A 22845-nucleotide genomic window follows, 5' to 3' on the forward strand; every position below is an offset into this window, starting at 1 on the left:
CCTGTTTAATGTCCCCTGCTCTGTCCCAGGCTACCTGTACTCTGTCGGCTGCTATCCTGTCCTCAACACATCTGTCTGCTGTGGGAACTAACCTTGGAGGACTGCTTCCTTTTCACCTATTAGGGGCCAATAGGAGATCTAAAGGAGATAGGCCTGTGTAAGCCAGGGGTTTGCAGCTCAGAGTCTTCCGGGGGTGAGGGGGTAGGAGGCTGGGGCCACAGTATTAAAGACTGAACCGAGGGCCTTATATATGCTCAAGGACTGAGTTATATCCCCAGCCTTTTAGTTTGGTTTGGTTTTGCTTTAGATAGGATCTCACTTTGTAGTCAAGACTATTCTAAATGCTCTATGTAGCAGGGTAGCCTCAAACTCACAGAGAGCTGTCTACCCCTGCCTCCCAAGCTAAATTTTTATCTTTAGATAAGGTATCTGTGTGTTTCCTAGGTAGGCCTTGAACCTGATTGTCCTACCTCAGCTTCCTGGGTAGGTGGCATTATAGGCATTGTGCCGCCTGAACTGAATGAGGAAGTCATTACGTTGGGTTCATTTGGTGCTAGGGGCTGAACCTAGGGCCCTGTGCATGCTAGGCAGGTAAACTCTACCAACTGATCTGTATCTCCAGACACACTTCATAGATTTTGGCTTTGTTCCTTTGTTTTTGAATTCCTTGATTGGTTTGGTTTTGGAGAGTTTGTTTGTTTTTGAGAGAGAGTTTCTCTATGTAATAGCCCTGACTGTCCTGAAACTCACTCTGTAGATAGGCTGGTCTCAGATTCACAGAGATTGGCCTACCAAGTGCCGGGACTAAAGGCTTGTGCCACCACTGCCTGGCGGATTGTTTCTTCAGTGTGTGTGTGTGTGTTATGCATGTTGTGTGCATTTGCTCATGCATGCCTTGGTGTGCATGTGGTGGTCAGAAGACAATGCTCTGACATTGGTTCTTACCTGCCATCTTGTAAGATAAGGGATAGAACTCCCATGATCACTTCTGTGTATGTCTCTACCCACTAAACCATCTTGCTTTGTCTGATTTGATTTAGTTTTAAAAATATATGTGTATGTGTGCCTGTTGTGTGGAGGCCAGGAGAGGGAGTTGGGTCCCCTGGAACTGACTGAAGTTATAGTTATAAACCTTCTAACGTGTAGGCTGGGAACCGAACTTGGGAACCAATACTCTACTGAGTTCTCTCCAACCCCTTCGTTTCATTTGACACAGGGTCTCCCTATATAGTCCAGGCTGGTCTATTAACTCTGGACCTGGCTCAGCTTCCCAGGATCTGGAATTACAGGCATGCACCCCCATGCCTGCCAGATTCCTTGTTTGTTTTTGTTGTCTGCAGTGCTGGAGATTGAACCTAGAGCCTGCTTGTTAAGTGAATGTTCTACCACTAACCTATATTTCCCAGCCCCGCTTTTCTTTTTTTTTGTACAGCCTCATGGAGCTGTTATTTATGCATGCATCCATTTAAAGTGCCCCAGCTCACTGGCTTTTATATATCCATAGAGTTGTGAAATCATCACCAGTGCACATTTGTCTGCAGAACAGCCTCATCTCTGAAAAGGAGCCACCTAACCTTTAGTCATCAACACCAAGCCGCTTCCATTCCTGCAAACCATGGGCTTCTGTCTGTAAAGATGTTTCATATAAATGGAATCACAGTCATGGTTTATGGTGAACATACAAGGGCTTCAGCATCCATCCCTTCGTTCAGTCTCCATTGATGCTCCCTGGTCCAAATCCCTTTGTACCTCAGGAACCTCAGCTATCCTTCTGCTTGTCCCCACTCCACCACCCAAGCCAGCTCAGCATCCAGTGGGAGCTTAGGAAAAGTTGTCAGGAACCAGCTCTTCCCTGTCGGGGAAATCTACAGTGGTTTTCTGGTCTGGTTTTCTGTCCTCTTTCCCCACATCCCTAGAGTACTTGGTCCTCTCCCCGTAGGCCTTATTCCTCAACTCTCTAGGTCTCTCCCCTTTGTAGTTTTGAGCTTCTCCCTCTGTTCACAAACCTCCTCAACTCCTCCTCTTCCTCCTCTCTCCCGTTTCCTTTCTCTTCCATTCTGCTCCTTTCACCCCCCACTTCCCCAGTAGGCACAGATACACACCATCCAACCACCTGCTCCTTGCCACCTTCCACAGGCCCATTCTTCCGCTACCGCACCTACCTGGATTGGCTGGAACAGCCCTTCCCGGAAGCCGTGCCCAGCCTGAGGCCCCTGCTGCGCCGTGCCTGGCCAGCCCCGCTCTTTGGCCTGCTCTTCCTGCTGTCCTCCCATCTCTTCCCACTGGAAGCTGTGCGTGAGGATGCCTTCTACGCCCGCCCGCTGCCCACCCGCCTCTTCTACATGATCCCGGTCTTCTTCGCCTTCCGCATGCGCTTCTACGTGGCCTGGATTGCGGCCGAGTGCGGTTGCATTGCCGCGGGCTTCGGGGCCTACCCCGTGGCTGCCAAAGCCCGGGCCGGGGGTGGCCCCACCCTCCAATGCCCAACCCCCAGCAGGTCAGGCGGCGGGAGGGAGGCTTCCCAAGACCCAGCAGGCCCCACCACCAAGGGTTGGCTCTGCCCCTAGTAGGGAGGAGAGCAGGGAGCAGGGTATAGGGCTACCAGCTGTGGTTGACAGCCTATTACCCCCCTGGTGACTATCACCTGCCTTCCCTGGGCACCAGGGAAACTATGTGTTCCTGGTACCTACAGATTGCCCCTTGTTGCTAGCACTTGTCACCCCTCAGTATGGCTAATTGCCCTCTATTGCTAGGGAAAGAGAAATGGTATCATAGCAACCACATGCCTACCCTGTGTTGCCATGGAAGTGTCACCCCCAAAACAAAGTCCTTCCTGGTTGCTGAAGATACTATCGTTTGGTAGTAGTGGGTCCACCTTCTGTTCCTAGGGAAACAGTTCCTTAGCAATTGAATTGCCCCTCTGCTGAGGAAGCTATATCTCTAGCAACCATGGTTCCTTCCTTCTTGCCGATAGCCTTGCTGTTGTTTGTGGCTGTGAATTCTTTCCCTTGAACTGCCTGTCTTGCTGAGAGCCAGCAGCTCACCGTGATATGTTCTCACAGAGCACCTCCCAGTTGCCCTATTTCTAAGGAAGTAACATCTTGGCTGCTCTCCTCCAGCTGAGGAGAGTACCGCTCTCAGCAACCACAGGTCATCTTCTCCCCATTGCTGAAGCTTAACCCTTTATTAGTAAGGCTACCCAACCCCAGCACCGTCATTGATGGGTGAGCCACAAAACTAGTAACTACAGAGTTCTTATCACATAGGAAGCATCCCTTCTTGTTGATAGGAAAATAGTATCCCTAGCAACCAGTAGTGAACTGAATCTCTGTTTCTAGAATCCATTGTCATCCTTCCAGCTGGGGAATGGGGTAGCAGCCTCTCTGTAAATTATAGCCCACCCCTTACTAGAGGTGTGCCACCCCGGTTGTTGTAAACTGCCATGCTGTTGGACAGTCACACCCCAGGATGTGATTTACTACCACTGCCCTGGTAACTGAGTAGACCTCCCACTGCTAGAGAGAGGATGTTCTTCAGAGAAGTCAGGCAGAGATTAAATGCTGTTTTAAGTCTACAAGTCCCACTGGCAAAGGATGCCTTCCCTCCCGTGGCTAGAAGCCACTGGAGGTTCACATAGGTCCAGCATCTTTCTCTGTAGCTGAAAGTGTTGGTGTCAGAGACCCGAAAACCTCTGATATTTCTGGAGGTGACACTTCTCGAACAATCACAGGGACCAGGAAAAAGGCCTGTTCTGAAATAATTTTCTGAATAGCCTGGGCCTTGTTGCTAAGGAATGCCTTTTCCCTAGCAACAGAGAACATTGAGAGTCAGGAGGCCTAGAATATCTCCCTAGCAACCATGAACCACCTTTTTAGAGTGGATACTTCCCTGGCAGCTGCTCTGCCCCAGAGTTCAGAAGGGACCACACTTGGAAACTGTTCCCAACATGCTGAGCTTGGTTGCCAGTGGACTTGATAGCTTAGCAACCATAGCCTTTCAAGGCTTTCTGTGACTTATTAGGCTCCAACTAGTTACGAAGAGCACCCCACTATTAGTGAATTGTGGCCCACCCACCTGACTCCTACGGTTACTCTCGAAAGTCATAGCCAGAGAGAGAGGGAGCCGTCGCCTGTCCAGAACCCTTTCTTTAGCATTGGGCTGGGACAGAAGCAGGTGTCAGGAGGGGCCTGGCTGAGCTGCATGTCTGTCCCCATCCTCATCCTCCACTCCCCAGTCCGGAGAATGCAGCTTCCCTGGAGTATGACTATGAGACCATCCGTAACATCGACTGCTATGGCACAGACTTCTGCGTGCGGGTGCGGGATGGCATGCGGTACTGGAACATGACGGTGCAGTGGTGGCTGGCACAGTACATCTACAAGAGCGCACCTGTCCGCTCCTACGTTCTGAGGTGAGGGAGCCCCACCTGGTATCAGAGATAGTGCACTACTTCATCTCCCAGTAGATCCTATGGTAGTATGTGGGGGCGGGGGTGGGGCTTCTCTAGCTAAGCCCCAAGTCCTGAGGCTCATGGGAGTTGTAGTTTCTTGGGCCTGCTAAGGTAACTCCTCTGGGCCTAAGGTCAACACCATTCAACAATATAGTCATTCTTGGGTCCCAGAGATTGAACTCAGGTCATCAGGCTATAGGGCTTTTTACCCACCAGGCTATTTTGATAGTCCTTGTTTGTTCTTAGGCAGAGCCTCAAGTAGGCCAGACTGACCTTAATCTAGATTGGTAGCCAATCATGACCTAGGATCCAGATCTTCCTGTCTCTGTCTTCATGGTGTAGATGTGCACTATCACGCCTGACTTGTTGCTTGGACTCTTGTTTTGTTCTTGAGATAAGGTCTTACTCTATAGCCATGGTTGTTCTGGACTTGTTATATAAACCAGACTGGTCTCAAACTTCAGCTATCCTCCTGCCTCTGCTCCCTCAGTGTTGGGATTACAGGTTTATGGCCCCATACCTGGCCAACCTTTTTTTTTTTTAACTGTTTCTTTTCCATTCACCTTCCCATTTTGCTCAATTGTCTGCAGAACAGCTCTTGGCCGCTCAGCAGTGGCTTCAACTTATTCAGTGGCCTGAGCAGTGGGAGCTGCAGACAAGTCCTCAGCCTAACTTTTAAGTTGTTTTCTCTCTTCCTGTTTTTTGTTTGTTTCTTTACAGTGCAAACACCTAGCCTTTCCAAACTGTCAGATGTGGTCAGTGGACAGAGATACCATCCCATGATAAGTAGTTAATGAAGGCAGCATATGAGCTAGATTTCCCCAGGCATCATGGGAGCCGTGGCTTAAAGATCCACTCTAAGGAGCTGGAGAGGTGACTTCAGTGATTAAGATTGCTTATTACTTTTAGAGAAGACCCTAGTTCACTTCCCAACACCCATATCTGGTTTATTGCCACTAGTAACTCCTGAAGATCAAATGCTCTGTTTTGGCCTCCTGGCACTACCCTCAAATGTATAACCCCCCCAACACACACATGCACATACACATACACAATTAAAATCTTTTTTAAAAAAAATATTCATGAGGACTGGAGAGATGGCTCAGAGGTTAAGAGCACTGTCTGCTCTTCCAGAGGACCCGAGTTCAATTCCCAGCAATCACATGGTGGCTCACAACCATCTACAGTGAGATCTGGTGCCCTCTTCTGGTCTATAGGCATACATGCAGACAGAACACTGTATACATAATAAATAAATAAATCTTAAAAAAAAAAGATTCACTGAGTCAGATATGATAGCACACACTTATTATAATCTCAGCACTCTGGAGGCTTAGGCAGGAAGTTTGATGTCCTGGGCATCTTAATGAAATCACATCTTCAAAGGAACAAAAAAAAGATATACTCTGTGTCTGATATGTACAAGGCCCTGGATTCCATCTCTAGCATCACAAAGAAATTAAGAAACAGTCTGCTCTGGCCTTGTAGGGAGAATGCATAGGAGGTGTGGGCGGCAGAGGTGGAACAAAGGTGAATGTGAGCTTCTGGGTATCTAGGTGGGGGTGATGGAGAGCAGTTCCTCAGCAGGCCTGGCTGACACTGGCTGTGGGAGGAAGAGTTGGGGCTTAGAGTGCTCAGCAGCAGCAGAGCAAAAATGAGCCCTGCTTCCCAGGCAGTGGGGCTGTTGGTGACCCACAGCACCGCCGGAAAGTCTTTCCAGAAAAGAGAGGAAGCCGGGCGGTGGTGGCGCACGCCTTTAATCCCAGCACTCGGGAGGCAGAGGCAGGTGGATCTCTGTGAGTTCGAGACCAGCCTGGTCTACAAGAGCTAGTTCCAGGACAGGCTCCAAAACCATAGAGAAACCCTGTCTCGAAAAACCAAAAAAAAAAAAAAAAAAAAAAAAAAAACCAGAAAAGAGAGGAAACTGTTGGGACGTGGGTGAGGAAGAAGATTTGAGTCTCATCTCATTGACTTAAAGACTGTCGGGTGTCACTGGAGAGGTAGGTAGATCGTAATGTGACGCTGGCACTTAACGAAAAGGTGTTAGAAGTAGGCACTGAGGCCAAGAGGAAGTACTCATTGTACTGGGTGTGGAGAGGGGTGAAGGCAGGAGGATTGGGAATTCCAAATCAGCCTAGATAACAAAGTGACACACTGTCTCAAAACAAAGCTAAAAAGGGCTGGTGAGGTGGCTCACTGGTCACGTTCTTCCCTCCACGCCTGGCCATCAATTTCTTCTCCTAGACCCACATGGTGGAAGGAGAGGACTGGCTACAGCCAAGTTGTCCTCTGAACACCACAACTGCTTCATGGCACACAAGAGCGTCTGCACATAAGTAAACGTTACAGGGGTGTGTGCTGGGAATGCAGGCCACCTGGCAGTGTGTGCAGTGGTGCTGTGCGTGTGTAATAACAGCATTGGGAAGGTGGAAGCAGAAGGATCAGGAGTTTGAGGTAAGCCTAGGCTACAGGATGTTTGAGCGCTACCAGTTATAGGTGATGCTGTTTTTGTTTGTTTGTTTTTGTTTTTCGAGACAGAGTTTCTCTGTAGCTTTGGAGCCTGTCCTGGCACTAGCTCTTGTAGACCAGGCTGACCTCAAACTCACAGAGATCCGCCTGCCTCTGCCTCCCGAGTGCTGGGATTAAAGGCGTGCGCCACCACCGCCCGGCTTATAGGTGATGCTGTTAAAACTCTGGGGATTAGGTCAAAGCCCAGGGCACCGCAGTATTTTGATTACTTATTCTCAATTAGGGGTAATTGCTACACCCTTGGGACATATGGCAATGTCTGAAGACTTTTTTGTTTCCAGGGCATCAGGCACACCAGGCAAGTTCTCCACCGCTGTCTTAGCTAGGGTCTCTATTGCTATGATAATACACCATGACCAGCTTGGGGAAGAAATGGTTTACTTCAGCTTATAGTTGTCCATCACGGAGGGAAGTCAAGGCAGGAACCTGGAAGCTGGAACTGAAGCAATGACTGTGGAGGGGTGCTGCTTACTGGCTTGCTCCTATGGCTTGCTCAGTTCCCACCCACAAGACCACCTATTCATAGTAAGGTAGGCTCTTCCACATCAATCATCAATAAAGAAAATGTTCCCTAGACTTGCAGAGGCTGATTTGATGAGGTTATTTTTCTCAATTGAGATTCCGTCTTCTCAGATGACTCTAGCTTGTGTCAAATTGACAAAATTATTAAAGGGGGAAAAAAAGGACAACCACTAAACTACACCCCACTTGAGGAGACATTTTTGCCAAGGCTGAGAGATTTCCTTTGGCATCCATGAGTGGAGACATGAGAGTCACATCTGGTACCCCCTGCTTCTCAATGTAGTACAGTCAGCATTATTCTGTCACTGCAGAACTTGTCAGGGACAAGTCCCTAACAGGAAAAGAACCCAGGAGCTCATGCTGCTGCCAGAACTGCTGGGTTCTGCTCAGTTGGAGAATGAAGTAGAAAATGCATTCTGTGTTCTTTTTTTTTTTTTTTTAATTTATTTATTATGTACGCAGTGTTCTGCCAGCAGGCCAGAAGAGGGCATCAGATCTCATTAATAATGGTTGAGAAGTGTCCTGTGGGTGCTTGAACCAGGGTCCTCTGGAAGAACAGCCAGTGCCCTTAACCACTGAGCCTTTTCTCCAGCCCTCTGTGTCCTTTACAGATGGTCAGAGCCTGAATTTATGGACTGAAAATTTAGGGAAGTAAGGTTTGTAAAGATACTTACTCTTGCAGAGAATCTGAATTTATTTTCCTATTACCCACACGACAGCCCAGCCTTCTGTAACGTCAGTTCCAGGGGAGCTCTCTTCTGGACTAAAAGGGGATCAGGCAGGCATGCACGTGGTACACAGTCATTCACGCAGGCACAAAACACCAGACACATAAATAAAAATAAATTTTAAAAAATAGAGAAGTCGGGTGGTGGCACACAACTTTAATCCCAGCACTCAGGAGGCAGAGCAGGCCGATCTTTGTGAGTTCGAGGCCAGCCTGTTCTACAGAGCAAGTCCCAGGACAGGTACCAAAAGCTACATGGAGAAACCCTATCTCAAAAAAACAAAAAAAACAAAAAAAAAAAAGAATTAAATCTCTTCGTAAGAGAGTGAACCAGCCAGGCATGGTGGTGCACATCTAATCTCAGCACCTGGAAGACAGGCAAGCAGACCTCCTAGAGTTCAAGGCTGTATAGTGAGACAAAAATGAGAGAATCAAAACTTTAGGATCCACCAAGGAGGAGCAGACCATCCCTGGAGGTTTTTTATCTTTTACGGTTTATTTTACGATTTTATGACCGTTTTGCATGGGTGTATGTATGTGCGCTACATGCTTGTCTGCTGCCTGGGAAGCTGAGAAAGGGCACTGGGTCCCCTGAGACTGGAGCTGCGAACTTGTGAGCTACCGTGTGGATGCCAGGAACAGAACCTGAATGTTTTGCAAGAGCAAGAAGTACTCTTATCCGCTAAGCCAACTCTCCAGCTCCTCCTACACAGATTCTACCTACAGGGTTTCTGATGCAGATGAGAGGATCCTAAGAACTTATAGACATAAGTTCTTTCCAATATTAACCAAGTCTGACTCTGTTTAACTTGAGATCTCTTGAGTTCAAGGCCAGCTTGGTCCACAGAGTGAGTTCCAGGGCGCCAGGGATACACAGAGAAACACTGTCTCAGAATGCTGATGATGCAGCTCAGTAGTACATTATTGTCTGGTGTCTGCAAGGCCCTGGGTTCAATTCCCAGTGACAAATAAAAACCACAATGGCACCTTGACTTTGAGGATACAGGAAGTGTGAGTAGGCCTGAACTCGGTCTGAGGGAGGAGGACATGAGACAGTGGGTACTGTACTGAAGCCTGGACTTCTGTATCCTGATTCAATCTCTTTCTTCAGGAGCGCCTGGACCATGCTGCTGAGCGCTTACTGGCATGGCCTCCACCCTGGCTACTACCTGAGCTTCATGACCATCCCGCTGTGCCTGGCCGCAGAGGGCTATTTGGAGTCAGCCTTGCGGAGACATCTGAGCCCCAGGGGCCAGCAGGCCTGGGACTGGGTGCACTGGTTCCTGAAGATGCGTGCCTATGACTACATGTGCATGGGCTTCGTGCTCCTCACCATGGGTGACACGCTCCGGTACTGGGCCTCCATCTACTACTGGATCCACTTTCTAGCCCTGGCCTGCCTGGGGCTGGGTCTAGCTTTGGGTGGGGGCAGCCCCAGCAAGAGGAAGACAGCATCTCAGGCCACCACCGGCCAAGCCAGGGAAAAGCTCCGGGAAGAGTGAGATGTGTTGCTCTGGCCTGCCAGCCAGCGCAGTCTTTGCTTGGGAATTCTGTGAACCGGGCTGTATTCTCCTTTACCCAGCAAGAATCCCTTGTTTGGCTAGGAGCCTGGAGAGGATTCCTCCTTCCTAACAAATCCTCTGCCTCTGATTTAAACAAAGCTAGGGGTACCCTTCTCCCAGATGCTCGCCGCATCCTGACTTTTCCAAACCTCCCTCTGCTGACATCAGGGTATTACTGTCCACTCTTGTCCCTGTCTCTGCAGCAGTCTTCAGGTATTCAAAATGCCACACTTCCCAAAACGCAAGGGCACAGACCAGTGGTCATGTGGCGTCTTGGACAAAGTCCCTGTGGGTCCCCAGTATTAGGGCAGGAGCTTCAGGACCAGGTTCTGTAAAAGGGGAGGAACAGTCCTGGCTTTTATCATCAATCCAGTATTTCAGAGATCATGACCTTACACATCCTGGAGGAGAAACCGAGGTGGAAGTAAGCAGCCCCAGGGGAACACGCTCTTACAGTAGCTTCTGTCTGAGCCATTTCTAGGCCCCCACACAACCTGCTACCCAGTGTCATCCTTGGCCTGTGACCGGTCAGAATGTATAAATCCTTCCCAATAAAACGTTACATGTGCATCTGCTTGTGAGTGTGTCTGTGGGCGACAAACCACCAAGGTACACTTAGCCCAGCTTGTCAGTGTGGCATACTGACCGCTGTCATCAAGTTCTGCAGGCTCAGCCAGTAAGGACTTCAATTCCCAGCAGACCTTTTAAAGCTGAGATCTGGCTTTATAGGAAGTGTAGCATAGTTACCTCAGGCCACCTAGTGGCCAGGTACATCCCTGCCTCATGCCCCTCCCTTACCTAGGGCGGTCCCCACCCTAGGGACCTGGAGACACGGAAACAACAGGTGCAAAATACGTCCACAAACATGGAAGAACTTCCCAGGGAAGCCTGGGGCCAGTCCAGGGATTGGTCTAGCTCCGCGAGGGCAAGAACAGGTAGGAGAGAGTCCTGGGAAGTCACGTCAGAACATCAAGGAAAGAAGCTGGGTTCCTGAACCTGAGCACAAGGGGATTTCATTTCCTGGGTTTCCTGAGACAGAAACTCAGAACCCCCGGAGAAGAACCGTGCACAAACCTAGTTACAGTGTTGGAGGAGAGGGGTTGGGTCACTAGTATCAGGCACGGGAAGGCCCAGGGGTTCCAAGTTTCAGTAAGGGAACAGGAAGTTGAAGATCAGATGCATACTTAGGGTAGTAGGGATCTGGGGGTTCACACCTGAAAACCTTAGGAAGAGTGTCTAGAAGTATGGATGTATGAGCCTGGGGTTTTGAAACAGTATGAGGAAGGCCAGGACCTGGATCTCTGGGTCAGAGGGATAAGAACTAGGGCCTTGAATCCCTGATGAGGGAGAAATGATGGGATCTATAGCCCTGGGGGAGGAGAAACTTGAGTCTAGACTCCTGCGGGAAGTGGACCTGAGACCTGAGCTCCTCTGCCTGAGGGAAGAGGACTAGGGCTGAGGGCTAAGGCCTGGACCCATGTATGTGAGGGAGGAGACTTGGGCCTGGATTCCTCAATCTGAGGGAGAAGAGCTCCTGGGTCCGAGGGAGGGGGGCTAGGACCTGAACTCCTGGGTCCAAAGGAGGAGGACTGGGCCTGGACTCCTGGTCTGAGGGAGGAGGGCTGGGCCTGGACTCCTGGAAGAGGACTAAGTCTGAGGGAGGTGGGCTGAGACCTATACTCCTGAGTCGGAGGATCCTTGGCTGGGGCCTGGATTCTGGGTCTGAGGGGAAAGGACTATAGCCTAGTCTTCGCTGTCTTCCAATCCTTCTGTTTTCATGGCCAGGCCCATCACTGGCCTCTGTGCTGAATAACCTCCCAAGTGCTGCTACTCTTCGGTACCGTGGCCCTGGTGTGCTCCCTTGGGGGACACTGGATGAGGATGAGGATGGAGGAAGGAGTCCTCAGGCCTTTTCAGAAACTGCCCAAATGGAATCTCACCCTTCCCGGGAACTTCCCTGGCCTATGCAGGCAAGGCGGGAACACAGGTGAACCCCTCTTCTCTGACACCCTGACAGCTCTTTCTGTCAAGGAACTCTTTTTGATTTCAATAGTTTATTTTCTTTCTTTCTTTCCTTTTCTTTTTTCGTTTTGTTTTTTGAGACCGTTTTCTCTGTATAATTGCCCTAGCTGTCCTGGACCTCACTCTGTAGACCAGGCTGTCCTCAAACTCACAGAGATCTGCCTGCCTCTGCCTCCTGAGTGCTGGGATTAATGACATGCACCACCACCACCCGGCAATAGGTTATTTTCCTTATTGCTTTGCCACTAGCCAGGGTAAGGTTTGCCTGGGCTTGGTCTGAACTTTGTGTTAGAGAATCAGGAAGACTTTTGTTGTTGTTTTTCAAGACAGGGTTTCTCTGTGTAGCCTTGGCTGTCCTGGAATTTACTCTGTAGACCAGGCTGGCCTCACAGAGATCCACCTGCCTCTGGCTCCTGAGTGCTGGGATTAAAGACATGTGGCACCACTGCAGGCTGAGAATCAGGAAGACTTAATTTTTCATTTTGTTCCTTCATTCTCCCAACCCCCCTCCTTCTTTCCTTCTTGTTAGCTTCTCTCTCTCTCTCTCTCTCTCTCTCTCTCTCTCTCTCTCTCTCTCTCTCTCTCTCTCCTTTTCCCTTTGGATTTTTTAAACAGGGTTTCTCTGTGTAACAGCCTTGGCTGTTCTGGAACTCACTCTCTTCACCAGGCTGGCCTTGAACTCACAGAGATGGTTTGCCTCCGCCTTCCATGTGCTGGGGGGCTTAAAGGCATGCACCACCACTGCCTGGCTGTTCTTTCTCTTTTACATTTTGGTGTGTGTGCCTGATAGCATGCCCGATATGGCTTTCTGTGGTGCTCAAAGGACAGCAGGCAGCAGCCAATTCTTTTGCTCTACCATGTGGGGCTCAGGGATCAGACACAAGTTTTGAGTTGGTCAAAATTGCCTTTACTTGCTGAGCCATCACAGCAGCCATTTTGTTTTGTTTTGTTGAGATGGGGTCTCACTCTCTAACTAACCCAGACTGGCCTGAAATCACTTTTTATCCCAAGCTCTCCTTGAATTTGCACTAGTCTTTCTCCCAATTGAGGGGGCTACAAGCAGGGATGGTGCACCACACCTGACTTCTTTATTTTCTTTCAAAAGCATGTCACTAATCTGACCAGCTTGTCCTTGGACTCTGAATCCCCCTGCCTCCACCCAACCACTGGTGGGATTACGAGTGTGTGCCACCATACATGGCTCTGTTGTTATTTTGTGCCCGGCTTACTGTACATAAAGTAGATTTGTTTCTTTAATTGCTAAAGAGTATTCCACTATGGATACAGTATACCACATCTCCACCCTTACTGGGTCAAGTTGTTTCTATCTTTGGGCGGTTCCCAGTTTGTAGTTTCCAAGCCCTTCACCTTCTGACTCTGACTCTTCTTTCCTTCCAGGAAGAGGCAGGCTAGAGAGCAGGTGGCCTCTGGCTCTGAATCTAAAGCTGCCCATTGGACCCGACAGCTTTCCAAGACCAAGGAAAAGATGAAAGAAGGCTTTCAAACTATACAGCCCTGGGCATGGACGCTGAAGAAGATTGGGGGTGTGGTCAGCTTTAAAGAAAGAGGGTTGGAGCCTGGGGTCTGAGGAAAGGAAGGCTGGAGTCTGGGGGGGCAGACTCCTAGGCCTTAGAGAAGAGGGCTATGGCCTGCACCCCTTGAGTCTGAGGGAGGGAGCTGGTGCATGGGTTCCAGGGTCTGAGGGGGAGGCAGGGCTTTGTTCTAGACTACTGAGTCTGAGGGAGGAGAGCTGGGTCTGAGAAACAGGGCTGGGGCCTGGACCCAGTCTGAACTGTACTGGTGAGGGACTTGAGGCCTCTCTGCTGCCCCCTGCAGGCCAGTTTGGAGCAGGCACTGAGTCCTACTTCTCCCTGCTGCGCTTCCTGCTCTTTCTCAACCTGGTGGCATCTGTGATTGAAGTCTGCATGAAGCTGATCCCCACCTGGTTGGAAGGGACTCCTCCAGGTCCCCCTAGCCCTAACATCTCCTCACTCTGTGGTTCCTATACCCCCCAAGCTCAGGGCCTGGTCACCTTCTCCACTCAGCTCTTCAACTTGCTCTCTGGAGCGGTAGGTGCCATGGTCTCTGGTTTCCTCAATGGCCTATGGTCTAGATCACCCAGCTCCCTGACCCCTGCCTCCGCCTAGCCCCATAATGACCCTTGCTCTCTTTCTCCCTTCCCAGGGTTACCTAGAATGGTCTCCTCTGTTCTATGGGTTCTACCCGCCCCGATCGAAGCTGGCCATCACCTACCTGTGCTCCGTCTTTGTCATCGGGCTCATCTACTTGCTGTGCATCCTGCACCGGTTAGTGACACCCACATCCTGACTCTGATAGGAAGGGAAACTGGAGGTGGTATAGAAGCCCCGCCCACCCCCAGGAGCCGTTTCTTCAGCACTGAAATCTATTTTAAAGCCAGGTGTGGAGGCCCAAGCTAGCAGTCTCGTCACTTGAAGGCTGAGGTAGGATGATTATTTTGAGTTCAAGGTCAGTCTGGGCTACAGAGTAAGTTGAAGGGCACTCTGAGCTACACAGAAATGTCCTGTCTGGCTGAGTATGTTGTCCCACTCCTTTAGTTCCAGCACTAGGGAGGCAGAGGAAGATGGACCTCTGAGGCCAGTGTGGTCTACAGATTGAGTTCTAGGACATGTAGGGCTACACAGAGAGATCCTGTCTCTTTAGAAAAAGACAGACAGACAGACAGAAGAGAGCACAATTGGGAACTGCTTACTTAGTGGTATACCCTAAGGTGAGGCATTAAATAAGCATATGAAAGCCTGTTTTGAAGATTCATAATTATAATAATCCCAGTGTTTGGGAAGATAAGGCAGGAAAGTTACCTTGAGCTCCAGGCTCCATCACAAAATCCCCAACAATATCAAGAAATAGAACACTAAGTTGACAAGATTTTGCCGTGGGTAGGAACACTTTCTGAGAACCTGACTTCCTTTCTCAGGACCTGCCTAGGACAGAGAGGAAGCCAACTCCTCCACAGGTTGCCTTCTGACCACCACACACACTGGTGATGGTGGTGCACGCCTTTAATCCCAGCACTTGGGAGGCAGAGGCAGGCGGATCTCTGTGAGTTCGAGACCAGCCTGGTCTACAGCATGAGTTCATAGACAGCCAAAGATACACAGAGAAACCTTGCCTTGAAACAAGCAAACGAAATAAAACAACATACAAAGGCTGAGGAAATAGCTTGGTGGATAAAGTGCTTGCAGCAGAAGCCCAAAGACCTGGGTTAGGATTCCCAAAACCCACAGAAGAGCTGTCAGCAACACACATCTGTAGCCCCCAGCACTGGGGGTGGGGGATGGCAGCAGAAACAGGATCCCAGGGGCTAACTGGCCAGCCAGTCTATCCTCAACAGTGAGTTCCAGGTTCAGTGAGAGACTCCATCTGAAAAACTAAAAGGCAGAGTGATAGTCACCTGGAATACACCTCTGGCATACAAGCACACACACATGCACAAGTGCACCCATGTTTTCATGCATGTGCCACATGCACACACATATTCCCAAGTGCACCCATACACTCACGCGTACACTAAACACATACACACAATCCTCAGTGCACCTATACATTCATGCATATACCACACACACACGGACACACACACACAGCTTCCTGGTTGGTTTGGAAGGTGGGAGAATCTCTGTGATAGTTTTCTTTAAATATAGGAATCCCTTCTGATTTGCATAAAAAGAATGCTCCACAGGTTTAAGTACAAAGAATGGAATCTCTGAAGATGCAGGGACCGTGTGGGAACACTACCCAGTTGTTCAGAGGAGGAAAGAGGGACTAGTGAAGGTAGAAATAGTTTCTTTGGCCAGTTCTATTTTTTTTTTAAATATTTATTTATTTATTGTGTATACAATATTCTGTCTGTGTGCATGTCTGCAGGCCAGAAGAGGGCACTAGACCTCTTTAAAGATGGTTGTGAGCCACCATGTGGTTGCTGGGAATTGAACTCAGGACCTTTGGAAGAGCAGGCAATGCTCTTAACCACTGAGCCATCCCTCCAGCCCGGCCAGTTCTATTTTTATCTTCTTTTTGTTCTCATTCTTTCTTCTCTTTTTAAAGTTTCCATTTATTTTATTTATTTTGTATACACTGTTCTGCCTTCATGTTCGCTTGCAAGCCAGATAAGGACACCATATCTCATTACAGATGGTTGTGAGCCACCATGTTGTTGCTGGGAATATGAACTCATGACTCCTGCAAGAACAGTTCAGTGCTCTTAACCTTTGAGCCATCTCTCCAGCCCTCATCCCTTTTTCTTATTCAGTCTCTCTAGTCTTTTCCCCTCCCCCCACTTGTCTTAATGGGCAGGTTGAGACAGTTACCTTGTTACCCTGCATACCCATATCTGGCTGATCTGGAACTCACTATGTAGCCAGGCTGGCCCTTGAACATGCAGAAATCTCCTGCCTCTGCTTCCTTTGTGCTGGGATTAGAAGTACATGCCACCAGGCCATCTTGCCTCTTCTCTAGAATGTCTGTTTTTGTTGTTGTTCTCTCTTCTCTGTCTTATTCTCAAGTCTCTCCCTCTTTCCACTGGAGTCTCTCCTAGGTCTTTCTGTCGCTTTAGGGTTTCTGTTTCCCAGATCAGATCACTCTGTTAGCCTTTGATCCCAAAGACTTTGCGTATCTCTCTGACTGCAGCAGATGGCACCTGATCACAGGTCTTTGAGTTGTGTCCCATAAGTAGGTTGCCCCCACCGACACTCTTAAACGCCCCGTTCTCGTGGTCTCTTCTCTCAGTTCGGTGTCCGGGTTGAAGGAGACTCTGTTGGCCGAGACAGATGTTCTGACCAGCTATAGTCACCGGGTGTTCTCAGCTTGGAATTTTGGCCTCCACGGGGAAGTGCACGTGCGGCTGCGCCAGCGCATCATTTTGTACGAACTGCAGGTGCGCTCGGGGAGGCGGGGCTACAACTGGTTATGAACTGGATATGCCCCGGTTGCGATAGGAGCAGTGCTTTGCTGAGAAACAGGGAGAGACAGAACTAAGAGGAAGCCACACTAGGAATTCGTGGCATGGAGGAGGAGGGGTACTGAGGGAATGGACTCGTTTAGGGAAGATGCGCAGCCAAATACTACTGGTCCAAAGTGAAATAGGGACGTGGCTTAAAAACCAAAGTGGCTTGGAGTCTCAGGGGAGTGGATCCTGGGATTCTAGGTTGCACGGGGTGGGCTTTGGACAGAAGGCAGAGCCTTAAAGGGGCGAGGTTTGGGGATCTTAGGTTAGGCTAAGAATGGTGGACCTTGGATGCAAGTCCGGGCTGGGGAGGGTCAGTGGCCCAAGAGCTAAGTGGTCCCATGGACATCACTGGAGGGTATGGAGCAAGGAGAGGGCTGTATCAGTTCCATCTGAAGAACTAGGCCTGGAGGGAACTATCCCTGGCAGCAGTCGTTCTGCTTGGCCTCAGGTGGAGCTGGAGGAAGCCATGGTTAGGCGCCGTGCTTCGGAACAGACGCTGGGCCAGAGAGTCAAGGTGTGGTCGGTGAGGGCTCTGCTCAACCTGCTGATCCTCGCGCTCCTCGGGGCGGCCTTCTATGGCATCTCCTTGGCTACACAGTACACCGTGACGCTGCAGGTGCAGAGGGTCTTGAAGGGTCTTGGAGGAGGAGGGTTCGTGGGTCCTAGAAATCACATTTCCAAGGGTGAAGCACTGTGAGAGAGAACTGAGGTCTAGAATTCCTGCGATCTTAGGAGGGTTGGGAAAGGGAGGTCTGGGATTTTCTGGTCCTTTGAGGTAAAAAGAGGCTAAGGGCGGACTTTCAGCTTCCTTCTTTCTTTGTTCCACACTCCCTCTCAGGAGACACCAGTGGTTCAAGAAAATCCCCTCCTCAAGCTTCTGGTGGATTATCTTCCATCCATTTCCATCTCCGTGTTCAACTTCGTGCTGCCAATTGTGTTCAAGTTCATTACCTCACTAGAGGGCTACACTCGCAGCCGCCAAATCGCCTGGATCCTGATTCGGTTCTGGACTCATGGGATGGGATGGGAGCTCTGGGAGAAGGGAGAAAGGGACAGGCAGAGAGAGGGTCTCTGGTTCCACAAATAAGACAGAGAAGTCTGGGCCTGTGAGATAGCTCCGAGGATAAAGGTGCTTGCTGTGCAAGTCTGGCGACCTGAGTTCATCCCCAGAAAGAATGCAAAGGCAGAAGGAGAGAGCCGAATGCACAAAGTTATCCTCTGATTTCCACACACTCACTATGGCATGCACGTGTGTGTGTGTGTGTGTGTGTGTGTGTGTGTGTGTGTGTGTGTGTGTGAAGACAAAGTAGCTCTAGAGATGGCTCTTGGAGAGGACTGGGACTTGGTTCACTGACAACCACATCAGGGAGCTCACAACTGCTTGAATATCCAGGTCCGGGGGATGAGACTCCTTCTGGCCTCTGCAGGCACTAGCATCCTTGTCGTGTCCACACAAATGTATAGAAGCACACATATGAAAAGTGTATGACAGGAAGTCCCCTGCATGTGAGACCCAGGGTCTTCAAGACTCAAATCCAGACACTGAAATGCAGTTCCTTCCTCTGTGGAAGGCAGCAGGGAGAGGATGGGAGGGGATCATGGGAGAGCATCAAGAAGGAGGGGACAGCGTGGTCTGCACGGCAGCGGTGTGAGTCCCTTTCTCCACCTTCATCTTACAGGACTGTGATTTTGCGTCTGCTCTCCCTGCTATTCCTCCTGGTTTCTCTGTGGAATCAGATCACATGTGGGGGAAACAAGGAGGCAGAAAGATGCAAGGCCTGTGGCTACAATTACGAAGAACTTCCGGTGAGAACGCTGTGGGGGCATGTGGGGCATTCTTGTGCTTACAGGTAGGACAGGGATCGTTGGTTTGGGAAGAGAATATAGCATGGCTGCTTATAAACACAGAAGCCCTCACCCATGCACTTTATGAGTGGGGCTTCTGATGCTTGCTAGCAATTTGGAGCATCGCATGCTTGAACCTCCATGTTGGAAGGTCTGGTCTATTGATTTCTTACTTCTTCAGTGCTGGGAGACACGGCTGGGCCAGGAGATGTACAAACTTGTGGTCTTCGATCTGCTGGTGGGCTTGTTGGTCATGCTGTTGGTCCAGTTTCCTAGGAAGTAAGTGTCCTGCCCCTCCTTGGGGCTCTGCCCCTGTCGAAGACTTCTCACTTTCTGTCCTACCAATTTTCTTTTTACTGGGGTCTTTACACAAACAAGGTAGTTTGTCACTGAGCTAGATATTCTAGCCCTCTTTATTATTATTTTATCTCATTTATTTATTGGTGTGCATACGTGTTTGTGTGAGCATATGCTGTGTGCTTGTGTGTAGGGGGGATAGTCAGATGAGTCTTCCTCTATCATTCTTTGCCTGTTCCTTTGAGGCGTGCTCTCTCTCTCTCTCTCTGAGCCTGGGATTCACATTTTCTTAGCTAGGCAATAAGCCAGCAGGCCCCAGCAATTTTCCTACCTCTGGCCCTCTCAGTTACAAGCATGCCAGGATGTCTGGCTTATTAAGTGAGTTCTGGGATCTTAACTCTGGTTCTCATAATTGTCCAGTAAATGCTTTTAACTGCTGAGCCGTCTCTTCTAACACACACATACAATATATATATATATATATATATATATATATATATATATATATATGATTTACTGGTTCTAATTATGTGGGGGGTGGAGTAAAATTGAAAAACATTATGCCCTGGCGATGCTGAAGCATGCATGGGCAGCTCATATTTGGTGGTTCTATTGAACTTGTCCTTATTGGGTTTCATGGTCTAAGTTGATGAGGACAATTTGACCAGGTCTCTTCCTCAAGAGGGCACCAGGTCTCATTACAGATGGTTGTGAGCCACCATGTGGTTGCTGGGACTTGAACTCAGCATCTTGGAAGTGCTCTTAACCGCTGAACCATCTCTCCAGCCCAGGTGATAGAGTGCGCACAGGTGCCCATGGAAACAAGAACAAAGTGTCATCCCTTGAAACTGGAGTTACAAGTGGTTGTAAGCCACTTGATACAGGGGGTAGGAATTAAACTCTGATCCTCTTAAAGAGGAGTCTGCCCCTCATCCCCCTTTTTGTATGTAGAGACATGGTCTCTACACAGTCCTGGCTGTCCTACAGCTCTCTGTGTAGACCAGACTAGCTTAGCCTTGAACTCACAGAGATCTGGCATCGAAGACTGCCCAAAATAATCACTCAGAAACTATATTAATTACACCCCTGCTTGGCCTATTAGCTTATGCATATTTTTTACTAGCTCTTACATCTTAAATTAACCCATTTCTATTATTCTATATTTTACCACGAGGCTCATGGCCTACTGGCAAGGTTCCAGCTGGTGGCTCGTGTCTTTTTCCTCTGGTGGCTAAATGGCTACTCACTGACTCCTCCTTCTCTCTCCCTATCTATCTATCTATCTATCTATCTATCTATCTATCTATCTATCTTCAAGCCATTGGCCGAAAGCAGCTTCTTTATTCATTAACTATACAGAAGGACTTTCCACACCTGCCTCTGCGTTGAATGTGCTGGGAGTAAAGGCATGTGCCACCACATCTGCTCAGTATAGGCCCTTAACCACTGAACTGTCTCTCTCATCCCCTTTTTTATTTTTCCCAGACTCTGTCTGTAGCTTAGGCTGTCCTGGAACTGGTGGCGATCCAGTCTCCCTAGGGCTCTGATTACCGGTCTAAGTCACCACGTCCAGCATCCTTTCCTTTTCCTCACCTAAATCCCCACCCGCTCTTTTCTCAGCTATTTCTCTCTGACCCCACTCCTACTCTTAGTATTTTAGATCAGGTGACTTTGAAACCAGGTTCTGGAACGTAGATCACAGATCTTAAAAGTCCTTTACATTTAATCCCAGCACTCAGGAGGCAGAGGCAGGCGGATCTCTGTGAGTTTGAGGCCAGCCTGGTCAACAAGAGTTAGTTCCAGGACAGGCTCCAAAACTACAATGAAACCCTGTCTCAAAAAAACCATTACAAAATAATGGGCTGGGTGATAAGGTTGGGAAGACCCCAAAAACATCCAGGTTTATGACTGCCCTACCTTGCCTTTCAGGATATTCTGCGGCCTCTGTCCTGGGGCATTGGGTCGTATGATGGGGACTCTGGAGTTCCAGGTGCCCGACGAGGTGTTGGGGCTCATCTACGCTCAGACCGTGGTCTGGGTGGGAAGCTTTTTCTGCCCTTTACTACCTTTGATCAACACCGCCAAGTTCCTGATACTCTTCTGTCTGAAGAAGGTGAGGCTGAGGACAATCCGGGGGTCTGAGCCGACAGGTGTTGGGGCTATACTCCTGGGTTAGGGAAAGGCGGATGTCACGGCCTTTGATGACTGAACCCCAAGGGAGGGAGAAGTGTGCTGGAAGTCAGAGTCCTGAGCCTAGAGAAAGGAATCTGAGATGTCTGAGGTGGCTCAGACATCTGGGTCCTGCCTCAAAGGAGGCCAAAACTCCAAGATGGGAAACGAGGAAACCACAGGACTTGGGTCTCAGATCTCCATTTCTCACCTCTTCCCTCAGATGGCGCTCTTCTCCATCTACTCACCGGCCTCACGCACCTTCCGAGCCTCCACAGCAAATTTCTTTTTCCCCCTGGTGCTCCTTGTGGGTCTGGCAATCTCTGCTGTCCCGGTGCTTTACAGTATCTTCTTGTAAGTCTGAGAGGCGCCTTTTCCATTGCGTTCATCACAGGGTCCTCACTCTGGCCCTATTTGATTGAGCTCAGTGTGTCTCTGCCTGCAGGATCCCTCCTTCTAAACTGTGTGGCCCATTCCAAGGGAAGTCGTCTATTTGGGTCCAGATCCCCGAGTCCATTGAAAGCCTCCCTCAGACTTCCCAGAACTTTCTCTACTTTCTGGGGACCCAGGCTTTTGCTGTACCCCTTCTGATCCTCTCTTGGTGAGTGGTGCCAGACTTTAGGGTCAGAGTTTGGATATGTGTGATTTGGGGGCTGGGCACCTAAGTATTAGAGAGGAGGCCTGCACCTGGATACCTATGTGGAATGGAAGGGAACTGGGACCTACCTAGATCTGGAGCAGGAGGGATGGGGTCTGGACTCCTGGTCCTCAGAAAAGAAGTCTGGGTTTGGAACCCTGGGTCTAAAGGAGGTCTCTGCAGCCTAGACTCCTGATCAGAAGGAGGAGGGCAGAGGTATGGACTCCTAGGTCTGAGGCCGAAGAGAATGGAGTCTCAAGAGGGTTTTGAGGGTCCTGATCCAGGTTTCTAAGGAGCCATATGATGAAGATAAATTAGATATATAGTTTTTGTTTTCCTGGAGTGACTTCCATTCCCGTTTTCCTAAGCATCCTGATGGCGTATACAGTAGCCCTGGCTAACTCTTCCATTCCTGTTGTTTTCCTAAGCATCCTGATGGCGTATACAGTAGCCCTGGCTAACTCTTACGGACGCCTCATTTCTGAGCTCAAACGCCAGATCGAGACGGTGAGCCAGGGTGGTTCCCTAGGAAGGGCTCCCTGAGAACATGGGAAGAAGGACTGGGTGAAGAGAAGGTGTGTCTCACTTCCATCCCCCTTTGCCCTCAGGAAGCGAAGAATAAAGTCTTCCTAGCCCAGCGAGCCGTGGCTCTAAGCTCAGCGAATGGGACTCTCTGACCAGTCTGGCAGGAAATGTCATCCCACCTTCAGCCCTTCAGACCGATTGTACACCTCAGTGACTTCCTATAGTACCCTCTCATCTCTAGAATCGAGACCTACGGCCTCCGCCACCAAGTACCACACTCAGTTGAACCGTATTAATAAACAATAGCCGAGGTCGCTATACATTTTGAAACCCGGTCCTGAAGCCTTGGACAGAGTTTGGGGAGGGGCCTGGTCAAAGGCTGGTTTGTGTCTGCGTGACGGGATAGACAGGCGGGGCATCACCAACCTCATACAGCAGCGTCCGGGGTGGGGCGGCTCAGGTTGTAAACGTTTACGATTGGCTGTGATGGAGTACCTCTTAGCCAATCACCTCTAAAATAGGTCATGAGTGGGCGTGATAATTGGCCCAGAACCAATGCACAGGCAAGGGTGG

General features: G+C 49.5%; 3 protein-coding genes across 5 annotated transcripts in view; 2 read left to right on the top strand and 1 right to left on the bottom strand.

Annotated features, from left to right (window-relative positions):
• Window positions 1–7854, bottom strand: part of Rps9 (ribosomal protein S9) — a 27431-nt gene extending 19577 nt beyond the window's left edge. Inside the window, exon 1 of the mRNA XM_075942558.1 lies at window positions 7849–7854. The gene's annotated coding sequence lies outside the window, so the exon portion shown is untranslated. The remainder of the gene's footprint in view (window positions 1–7848) is intronic.
• Mboat7 (membrane bound acylglycerophosphatidylinositol O-acyltransferase MBOAT7) overlaps window positions 1–10358 on the top strand; it is a 17512-nt gene extending 7154 nt beyond the window's left edge. For all 3 annotated transcript variants that reach the window (XM_075942494.1, XM_075942485.1, XM_075942476.1), the window contains exons 6-8: window positions 2137–2497; window positions 4235–4411; window positions 9340–10358. In XM_075942494.1, coding sequence (XP_075798609.1) covers window positions 2137–2497; window positions 4235–4411; window positions 9340–9730 — 929 coding nt within the window. In that variant the 3' untranslated portion in view covers window positions 9731–10358. The remainder of the gene's footprint in view (window positions 1–2136; window positions 2498–4234; window positions 4412–9339) is intronic.
• A 221-nt stretch (window positions 10359–10579) lies between these two features.
• Window positions 10580–22605, top strand: Tmc4 (transmembrane channel like 4). Its single transcript, XM_075959168.1, has 15 exons — window positions 10580–10725; window positions 11576–11777; window positions 13211–13356; window positions 13649–13881; window positions 13997–14118; window positions 16580–16727; window positions 17248–17415; window positions 17638–17801; window positions 18479–18605; window positions 18826–18923; window positions 20871–21054; window positions 21334–21464; window positions 21556–21711; window positions 22176–22254; window positions 22356–22605. The coding sequence occupies exons 1-15, from the start codon at window positions 10656–10658 to the stop codon at window positions 22422–22424; spliced, it is 2097 nt and encodes a 698-aa protein (XP_075815283.1). The 5' UTR covers window positions 10580–10655; the 3' UTR covers window positions 22425–22605.
• Window positions 22606–22845: the final 240 nt, after the last annotated feature.

The sequence above is a fragment of the Microtus pennsylvanicus genome, chromosome 1, assembly GCF_037038515.1.
Source record: "Microtus pennsylvanicus isolate mMicPen1 chromosome 1, mMicPen1.hap1, whole genome shotgun sequence".
NCBI classification, from domain to species: domain Eukaryota; kingdom Metazoa; phylum Chordata; class Mammalia; order Rodentia; family Cricetidae; genus Microtus; species Microtus pennsylvanicus.